Source organism: Pelecanus crispus, chromosome 1 (assembly GCF_030463565.1).
Source record: "Pelecanus crispus isolate bPelCri1 chromosome 1, bPelCri1.pri, whole genome shotgun sequence".
NCBI lineage: Eukaryota > Metazoa > Chordata > Aves > Pelecaniformes > Pelecanidae > Pelecanus > Pelecanus crispus.
In genome coordinates, this window is record NC_134643.1 from 62,026,420 (window position 1) to 62,037,175 (window position 10,756).

Genomic DNA, 10,756 nt, shown 5'->3' on the forward strand with positions numbered 1-10,756 from the left:
GTTACCAAGTGTAACATTTCACCAGATACAAAGCTTCAATCTAGGCTCTAATAAATCTTCATACTCTGTGCTAGCCAAGCTTCTTCTGTCCTTTTTCGGATGAAATCGAGTTTTATGCACAGCTCGTTAGAAGATAAAGTGTCTAAGACACATGGCTTCTCATGGTCCAAATCTCAGCAGATTTTAATGCCGCTGATGTAATATTCTGGAGAATCAAGTATGTCTCAGTTTTGGTTTTAGTCAGACTTATCCTTTTTCTTCCCTGTTAAAGGCACTTTACTTGCAACAGCAGATCCTACAGCCGTCACACCTCCAGCCACAGCAGAAACACTTCCTTTGACTAGCCCCACTCCCATTGAAGGCACAGACGTGACCGCCGTTTTGGTAATTTCCAAGCTCTTCCCTCCAATCCAAGCAACACCCCCGATCGTGGCACCAACAGCTCCCTTCGTGACACTGAAGAGGCCACCGGTCACACGAGAAAGCATGCCAGGCTGCTGCTGCGGGTGGTCTTTTAGGGAACCTAAGGGAAGAAACAACAAGCAGATCAATCCCAGTGCTACGATCAAAGCATTTTCAAAAGAAAAGCAATCCGTAAGTATTTCCTTTTCTAGCCTAACAGCCACTGCACATACTTACCCTGCAGGTTACTTTTCTTGGATGCTCATACACCATCATAGTTCCAAATAAGAAAAGACATTTTGCTGCAGCGAGACATACCTCAGTGCTGTTTTCTAAAACGCAAGTCAATACTGAGCCTACAAGTATCAGGTACATAGCTCCCAGGCAGTCTTACTTTTGTCCTCTGTCTGTGTGCACCACCACCTTCCCAGACTCTAGAAAGTCTCATGGCCAAATTAGCCTCATTTCTGGACTTTATTAATGGGGGGAAGGGACGATGACACACTCTCCTGTTCCCCCCATCTTAATACTAAGAGTTAATCCACAGAGCAGGGGGGGCTCCAAAAGCAGCAGCACTACCTTGCTGTTCAAATCTCTAAGGAAGGACTGGAAAAAGTCTCCTGGAGAAACAGAGCCAAAGGTTTATTAAAAAAGAGCTGTTCTTTGGAAAGACCTCAGCTTGAGACAAAGTTGTTTCTTTCCTTAATTATTAAGTGTTTCAAAGATGTGTTTACAAGGGTTGTGTGCCAGGGTCAGGAAAGGGGGGAAAAAAGGTTACAGATGAGGGCAGAGGAGTGAGAAGGACAAATGAGAAGGACAAAACTGATGCCAGCTCTTCACTGTATCACTTCCTTTCTTCATCATGTACACAAATTTAATTTTCTTCCAAAAAGGCCTTTTCTGTAATTTGAGGGGGGGGAAAGTCCAATGGCCAAATAAGCTCATTAAAATACCAAAAGTGGTCCCCAAAGGCATTAACAATAGCAAGAGTTACATGCTCCCAACAGGCATCCCAATAGGACGCACAAAACCGAATCTGAAAACATGGGATTTCTGCAGGTTATTGACCGTGTAAATAAGTTTTTTTTTTTCTTTTTAGTGTTATGTTTAACCTGCACTTTGCGCAGTTTCTTGCTTTCTGCTGTATAAGTCAATTCCTATTCCATATTTATGGTACAATTACACAGCCTCAAAATAATAAGAAGTGTCAGAGTAATAGAAAGACTCCCATAATTAGCCACTTAGTCTTCCAATAGTTTAGTATTACTTTGTATTTCCAAATGTAGGTTTAAAAATCCTAGAGATATATGCACCTTGCCTCTAAAGCGAATTAAGACAACTCCACGCTCTGCTACTGCATGAGCATCATCTAACCTTCAAAGCAGAAATGGGAAGATGAAACAGGATGTTAATGTATTGAAGCACACAAGAAAATTATCACCCACTGCACCTATAAACCAGTAGCCCCAACACATGTTTGTCTGCAAGGTATTTTCAACGTGAATCTTGAGAAATCTCTGGTCTTCACAACAATATTATATAGGTAAGCATTTTTTCAGCTCCTGTCTTGTCAATTCCTCACTAACTCCAAACACTTAAAAAAAGTTTCAGAGAGAACCATGGCAAGAGACAGCCAGTTAACAGAAGAAGGATAAGAGTGCCACAGTTTTTTGTATTTTCTAGCTACCTGTAAGTAATATATGGGATTTAATAGACACGTTTGCCTTTCTTCAGGAAAAACAACAGGGGAAACTAAGAATGGAACCACAGTGGGCAGTGCTAGGGAAGAAACAAACATGAAATAAAGAGGTGAGGGAGTCAGCAGCAGAAAGAACATGCTTGGAAGAGTACAAAGAGTCTAGAGAGGCAAGGGAAAAGAAAAAAAAAAAACCAACCCAGATCTAGATCCACCAGAGACTTATATCCAGCCCCTGTCAACACATTCACTCTGCACTGCGACATGCCTTAGGAGAACCAGCAGAACAGGTCTCTGCTTCCAGTGCCCTAACTGCTGACAACTCGCATTCAGTTTCCAAGAGTCACCTCCCAGCACTCATCTACTACAAGATGAAAACTAGGGTGAACAACTTCCCATGCACGTCCAATGAATTTGTGATAGTGCCAGGACTGACCTAGCACTCAGAATTCATTAAAAACGTGTGAAGTTCAGAGTTCCTATGTGCGTGCCCAGAATAATTCAAACAAGAGATGCCATCTAAATGAGAGAATTTCTCACAAGTTTGACAAGAAGAAGAAGAAAAAAAGCTGAAAGAGGAACAATGCAGCTCAAGGGAGCAAGAAATACTAAAAAGGCTTCCAGCTTACACTAGTCTCTCTTACTTAAGAAATTGATATACATAACAGTAAGGGTCATGGACCCACTATCTAAGTATTATTCATTAGAGGATTCTTGTGACCAGACTTACACACCTTGTAAAAAATTTGGTCAGAAAGTGCTTCACTTCCACTTAACTGCATCACCATCGTGAGGGTGAATGGGAGTTAACTCTTACCACATTGAATTTTAAGAGCTGATTTCAGTAAATCAAACCTGATATTAGCAAGAAAGGACCCATCATAGCTAACTTAAAAAATAACAAGAGAGAAACAAACAAAAGTAATCCTGACATGCTCTTCCTCACATTACTTCAGACAGCCAATCCTTTGACAACATCTACTCTATTTCACAAGTGAAATAGACTGTGACTTGGTGTATCAACTTCTGGTGATGGCTGACACGTTCCCATTTCATTCCCATTCGCGTTGTCCATTAGATCTAGTAAATGCCCGCAGCTGCAAAGAGGTTTTTATTGCCAGTTGATTTCTATTCTGGGATATGCATTCCCGGTCTCCTTGTTTCTAACCAGTACGAGAAAGAAGGTAACACAGATTATTCCTAAATCTAGGAAGAATATGACACAAGTTCCTTGTTCAGGGGTTGGCTCTACCATGCTACCTTGCAGCCAGCTTCCTGCTGAAATGAGTCCAGCAGCGAACAAGAGTTTGAATGAACCTAGGTGGCAAAGGTTGGCGCCACTTGCAAAGCAGAAAATAAAGCATTAGAATAGCAATACTCATAGACAGCATGAGCACAAAAGCTTCTTCTACATATGTATTTCTTGAAAGCCTTCAGGCACCAAGCTTGTCAAGTGCTATTTGGACAAACTGGAACTATTTATAACTTTACGAAAAACTGCAAATTGGTTTTGGAATTGAGCCTTTCCTCTAAGGATTTTTTTGGCAGCCTGTTCAGAGAGACAATCTTCTTGCCAACATTGAACTGGTAGCTTTCCATCCACATTTGGCCATCTTTCTACGATGGTGTAAGCGTTTCGCATATGAAGGCCTTGTATAACATTTAAAACAGGGATGTTCTTCAAGGGTATTCCAACATTTTAACTGAACTCATAAGGCTTGAAGAGTGCACGTGAAACAGAGTCAAAAGAAAAAAGCCTCTTCAAGGATCGAGTTTCCATCAAGATGAGCTGTGTTTCATTCTACTCCCTCAATGTACACCAATTTTGTCCACCTATTTAGACTTCATATTCAAACTGGTTATTATCATACTGAAAGAAAATACTGTGCACAAGAAACTAAGTCTCAATTGCTCACAAATTTTAAATAAAACCTGGCAATACTTAGTGATGATCAGACTCTCCTGTTATGCTCTGAATCTGGACAACCTACTGAATATTCCAGGAAGATAAAAAATGCCTGCTTGTTTCACTGCCTTCCTCAAGGAAGAATCTGTTGTAGTCTACCAGTCAGACCACTGTTCACTTTCCATACATGAGGTTTAACATGTATAAAACACAATTCAGTGTGGAGGGTGGGGGTGGAGGAAAAAAGCACCTTAAAAAATTAGACTTGAAGATAACACACATTAAGGCATAGTTTCCAACCTGGCATCTGCTTTCAGAAATGCTTCTGGGATGGTGACAACCCCATAAAAGCTTAAAAAGAAAGATTTTTGTCCTCACACCACGATACTGTAACAAGTTCAAGTATAGTAGAGCTTAAGAACCACTGTGCCAGGAAAATCTATTTCTCCCTTTCCTCTCATCTTCTTGTACTTGTGTTTCCTGTCTAATAGTTGTTAAGAATAGAGTGAGCTATTCCACTTCAACCCCTTCTGCTGCAGTTAGTGGATAATACCATTGTTCAAGTGAAATAAGTTGTTCAGTTATACACACACATATAAAAGCTGAGAAAAAACCCAAACCAACCAACAAATGTAGCTTTAAAGGGCCATTATAAGTTGAAGAGCAATGAAATGAGAAGTATGGCAACTCACCAACCTCTACATCCAACACATTTGGTCTTAAAGCAAGAGAAGACAGAAGACAGACAACCTATGTACCAAGAATGGCTTTTGATCTAGTATGCTTCCAGTCACATCATGCAAACAGGACTCTTCCAGAGTCCTGCTGTTCCACGGCCCAGAAGGTAACTGCTCATTTGCAACTGCATTTCCTCTGCAGATCTGTTAACCGATTTAAGACTCATCTGGTTCAGGAGACCAAGATGCCACTGCATTAATGAAGTCAAGTGTGTGTTTGTTTTTATGAAACCATGAGATTAAGTCAACAGTTAGAACCACAATTAATTGTATGATGGAAAAGGGTCTCCAAAAGTAGTACTAAAGTTTCATATATTCTTAAACGCATCTTGTTTAAGTCACAAGCACTACGAACTCAGCAAGGTGTCCGAAAGTGAAGCTGTGCTCTTTCCATCTCACATAATGACACCCATTGGACCAATTCACATCTCTGGAAACTAATCTGCAAATTATGTGCTGCACTATCTGCCTATCTTCTCTATAATTTACCAGTACAGTTGTTTACTGAGTTATATTCAGTGGCCTTATTGTAATTAGAATAATGCAGAAGTGAACGATAACCCAGGCCCATCCCATCCCAGGGTTGGCTTGCTTACTGTTACTTAAATGAAAGTTAAAAGTGTTCAGCTTGCAGATCCATTTTTTGAGAGAACACTGAACTTCTGATGAATTTCTATGAATTTACTTCATATTATGAAAACCAATACATACCTTCTGGAGGTTCATCATGAAGGTATGATGGGACTTCCTGTTGATTTTTGTCCATTTGATTCATTATTGCCTAAAAAACAAATTCACATGTGCTATACATCTTTTCTGGCAAAGCATAAATGTAATCCATGAATCCAAAATTCATGTAGTTTAAGTTCCACAGAAAAGGAACTTTTTCATTACTAGATAAGCTAGCAGCTCCTGCCAAACTACTGCTCTTTTTATTATCAGACCGTGCTTTTGCATTCTTTAACCAGACTCAATACTTGAAAAAGAAGCCCTCCACCAGGTCAGCAGGCTTGGTAAGGGCTGCCACTCCACACCAAGTGCATCTTACCCCTAAAAAGCAATCAGGAAAAAAACCAGCATGGAAATAAAACAGCCACTGCCATACAACAGCTTATGTTTATCTACTAAAAAAAGAAAATCCTAGTGATCATAGAGGTGGTGGGCACTAGAAAAACAACAGCAGCACGCCTGCAAGATCTGTTAGCACCTGCAAAGCAGTATTTTAAAGAAACTAGTCCTTGCAGCAGAATTTGAATAAATGCCATGAAAACAAGATGGAAGAATTGTAATGAAAACACTCCATTTATCTTGTAGCAGTATTGCAAACATGGGGTGGTGACAGCAGCAGAACTAGACTGTTTTAACTCTACACAAGTTTTCCAATGAAAATATTGCAGAAAAATTTCTTTCTACCAAAAGCCATTTCCTAGAGCAGTTCTAGAGCAGCAGTCCCTGATACTGAGGGGAAGCACAGAAGAAAGCTCAAGTCAGCAGCTCCGCGTACTACATTTTCCCTTTGGAGGGGAAGAAAGCAGTATCCAGTCCAGGTTTCCCTCCTGCTTTGCTCCCCCACCACAGCGTGCCTTCGTGTTAAGTCCTGCCTCCTCCCCTGAGCCCTCCTGCCAATCCTGCTTTCCCTCCTCAGCAGGCACTGAGGTAAAAGGAAAAACAAATTGCATTATACCACTCGGCATCCTTCTACCTTCTGCCAGTGACCCCTTAGTTCCCTTCTCCTTGCACATACACACAAGCCTTTAAATCATTTAATGTTTTCCAGGAGTCACCAACCACCACAAAAATAATTCCAGCCTCTCTTGCCATGCCCAAATGTCTCTGTACCTCCTCTGGGTGAGAAAACAGTGGCTGGGATCTGAAGAAGGGATGAGGAGGCAGAAGCAGAACTTGAGGGTGGGAAGACTCACCTAGAAAACAACAGCTAAAACCCTCACAGTATAATTATGAAGTCAAAACATCACAGTAAAAACCAGCACCCACACACTAAATGATAGAACTTGGGATGCAAAGCAAGCCTAAATTAAATATTAAAGAGTCCTCACAACCAGCACTAAGGGTATCAGTTCACAACTCAAAAAACATGGCTACCCTTTACACAAGAAGCTGAACAGGAAAGCAAGCAAAAAAACCCTACTGCCAGGATGGCTGATTTGATGGCAATGCTGCACAAGTACCTCTCAAAAGCCAGAAATGCAAATGTGGAAGCGAAGAAATAGGAAAGTGAGTAGCAACACATCAAGATGGAAGACTAAATACATGAGGGCTAAGAGGCAATTTGAAAAAGTATCAGTTATATAGTTCCTTGTTCTTTTCTTTAATCACAGGTCAGTAAGTCAAGGGGGAGGGGAAACTACCTGATCACAGGCAGCAACTGAGGGCTATCAGGTTCTGAGAAAGGACTGGATGCAGATACTAGGCAATTTCTTTGCATTCATCTAATGCAAGCTGGAAGAAATACAAAGATTTCATCCTCACTGTGTGATGTTACATGTAGGTTGTTGGTTTTTTCCCAAAACAAAAATATCAAACACTGTAAGAAAGGGAAAGCAGACACTGTAAGAAACTGACAGGCCTGACATTATTTTAATCAAAACATCTGTACAAAGTTGAAGTAACCATGTTTATAGTTAAAATGTGGCCATTTTGTTCATTAAGATGATTACTGGAATTTGGAAGAAGTTTTTTGTTTGTTGCATTAGGGAAGGTCCTTAAAAAAAATTCACAACCTAGCAAGCCTTACTTCAAACAAAGGAATAAAAAAAGTGACCAAAATAGTTTTAAAGCAGACTCAAGGGAAATACAAATTAATTAAGCCAGAGATAAATTAATTTTTATAAAGAACTACCTCCACTAACATATTTGTATCTAGCCTGGATGTAACTCACAAAAGAAACCCAGATGCAATTGCTTGTTTGAGCTTCCAAAACATTTCTGTCAACAATTCCTCGTAAGAGTCTCAGAAAAGTTATTTAATCTTACAAAATTAAGAAATTGGAATTGAAAAGACAAAATACTGTCAGGGATTATCAACAAGTTTAGAGGGGAGTTGGAGTAAGTTACCAGTTTTGAACATGGCAGAACACTAGAAAGTGTCACAAGGCTCCACACAAATTTTAATTATTTTCCACTATTAAGAAGGTATTGGATGCTGCAGCACTGACAGCAGATACAGCCCTGACAAAGTACCGAGGCTCTCTTGTGCTAGGCATCATACAGCTATTTAATTAAGACAAGACCTGTCCAACAGAAAGAACTAGAGCAAGACTGGCAAACAGTGAAGGGAAAAGATGCCTTCGTAACTCTCCAGAATCTAGGTTGGGCCACTGTCAGATTTGCTTGCAGTTCTTGCAAAGCTAAATGAGCAAAGCAATGTATTGGCAGGAGGGGTTCACAGCAAATTTCTAGTTTAGTGATAAAGTATTTTTAAAAAAAAAAAAGTGTAAAAATAAAAAATCACAGCGCTACGTAACATACAGTGACAAGATTAGGCATTCCCTCCCCTGCTACCTTCCCCAGAACCTCAAGGTTGCATAATTCTTGACCACAGCTACTTTTTAAAAGTTAGACAGGAATATTACACAATATATCACTCACATGCAATGATTGAACACACAACTCCTAAACCACAGAAATACTCCCCTCTCTTACAACTACATGGACCGCAGTGGTCTATCTTCTACAGCTCAGGCACCAGTAACCTGCTGCTATCAGACCCCAGAAGACAATGGAGTACTACGCGGGGCTGAGAAGAACAGCTGAGGGCAAGTAAGTCACTGTTGGTCGGACTGAATTTGTTCTACACAGAAGGGAGCCTTCAGGGGCCTGCAGATCAGAAAGTTGAAGACTAATGTATGATGTGTGATTCTACAGGTGCCTGGAAGCACTCCAGGTATGCTCCAAGAGATGTACCTAACCAGCTGGTGCTAGTTTTTACTCACTGTTCTCCTACTACATCACTGTGAGTGAAAACAGAATCACATCGCTGTCAGAAAAGGCTCACAGCTTGACTGAAAACAGTACTTGGTACACAAGAGAGCTCACAAAGCACAATTCAAGTCCTTTTGTTTTTCTGTAGAAGCTCTCCAGTGAATCACAGAATCAAGACCAAGATCTCACAAAGGACTTAAGCAGACAGTTTTAAGATATCTAAGTTACAGCCTGCGTCATGCATCCTTGTAGCCAATTTAACACATCAGGAGACTTAAGAGCCTCTGAAAAGTGATCCAAAATCCTGTGTGTGCTAAACAGGGTGTAGCATATCTGGTGAACAGGAAACACTATGCACAGGAGCATGTCTTAGACCTGGCTCTCCTCCAAAGATTTAAGGTGAGTATTTCTATTGACTGGAGATCAAAGGCCTGGAATAACTGCTTGGTGGCAGATGACTTCATCCAGTCTTCAGAGGAATAGGGCAGGAATATAATTTTTTCCTTCAAAAACTGGAGTTAGAAAATCAGAAACCACTCGCTATCTTTTACGTAATACCATCAAGGTGAAAGCACTCACAGTTCAATGCCTCCCTCTTCTAGTAAGATCCAAGCTCGTACGTCCCACGTTGCAGGAGTCCCCTGGTCACCAGACTGCAGTGTATCCTAAGGGAGGTTCCTCTTCACCCGCCCTGCTGAAGGTGTGTCCCCACAAAGAAGAAGAAAGCAAAATTCATGAGACCCAACAGAGATTACAACTCAGCTAACACCTAAGGCACCGATCTGGAGGTGCAAGGATGAGACTTTTGTGCAGAGAATTAGGTCATTCAGACACAGTATTCATTAAGGAACTTTGGAAACTTAAGTTGGAAGCTGCAGATTCAAAGTCCCCTATACACTGAATCATTAGTCGCAATTATGACCGGTACTGCAAGCACATGCAACGAGGCAAAGATTTATCAAAAGCCTGAACTTTGGAACTTTTCTGATATGTTTTTCAAAATCTTCTTCAAAGAATGCTAAGACTGGCTAAAAAAAAAAAAAAAAGGAAAAAAGAAAGCAAGCAAATAGATCTTTCTGTGGCATTTTCATCCTGTGATGCCAAATTCACAGTGTCTTGTGTCACTGGGGAAAAGCCTCCAGCTTCATGTAACACCTGCATTAAATGATCACATGGAATGAGGTGGGATCTCTATGAGTCCTGGCAGAATTCACATGGACATTCATGTAGCAGACACCGAGCGTATTAGTGGCACTCTCCAGTCTCCTTCTTCATCTGTGCAGATGAATACGTAAGCTTCATATTTTCTTATGTTAAGAAGTGGAAGCAAACCCAGATCTTAAAAGAGAGTTCAAACAGGGACACATGTAAACCACTTTCTGGGGTTTTTTTCCTGTGTGCTTATGAGGGTGCTAGTTGTTCAAGAGATAACGGATAACTTCTCATCGTTTTTAACAACATATTAAAATATGTATCAACCATACTAAAAAAAAATTTGAAAATATAAATGGAAGGTACTCTTTCAATTGGTTTTTAAAGAAGAAAACACACTTTCATATTGTCAGAATATGAAACATATAGGGAGCTTCAAAGGTTTCACAAAGTTGCAAAGAAAGAAGTGTTTTAGAAGATGATTTTTAATTCAAGAACTATTTATAACATTAACACTGGACCCTGAATGAAAGTGCTAGGAAGCTCTGGAGGCAATGGTACAGCCACACGTACATTCACATCAAAGTTGATTAAAATAAAACTTTCTCACCAAATATATTCCTTCGTGAAGATGTCTTGTTAGTTGTTTCCACAGAAGTATTCTGCATACACCTACGAGAAAAGTAGAAGTTTAATGACATCTTACGGAACAGCGCTACTGTCACATAGCTGCCATGGGAGTACGGCAGGAATCATAAATACAAAGCCCCACAGTAGGAGAGAAGCACACTTGGCATGGCCTTAAGATGCCAAGATTTTATGAGATTTACCTCACCAGAACACTGATTCCTTCCGTGTTCTTGGGCAGTGGAGATAATTTTACTTGTTCCATGTGCTGTCATGAGGATTACTACGAAGCAC

The 10,756-nt window shown here is 40.4% G+C and overlaps 1 protein-coding gene across 1 annotated transcript; it reads right to left on the reverse strand.

The window, feature by feature from the left end:
* TMEM263 (transmembrane protein 263) lies at positions 1 to 10,483 on the reverse strand. Its single transcript, XM_009491317.2, has 4 exons — positions 10,446 to 10,483; positions 9,263 to 9,377; positions 5,453 to 5,522; positions 1 to 523 (listed from the first exon to the last, which is right to left on the reverse strand). The coding sequence occupies exons 3-4, from the start codon at positions 5,514 to 5,516 to the stop codon at positions 237 to 239; spliced, it is 351 nt and encodes a 116-aa protein (XP_009489592.1). The 5' UTR covers positions 5,517 to 5,522; positions 9,263 to 9,377; positions 10,446 to 10,483; the 3' UTR covers positions 1 to 236.
* Between the last annotated feature and the right edge of the window lie 273 nt (positions 10,484 to 10,756).

Coding starts and splice junctions, on each gene's coding strand:
- TMEM263 (XM_009491317.2), bottom strand. CDS start 5,516: ATGAATCAAATGGACAAAAATCAACAGGAAGTCCCATCATACCTTCAT. Junction 524..5,452: donor TCATGATGAACCTCCAGAAG/GTATGTATTGGT, acceptor TTCTTCCCTTAG/GTTCCCTAAAAGACCACCCG.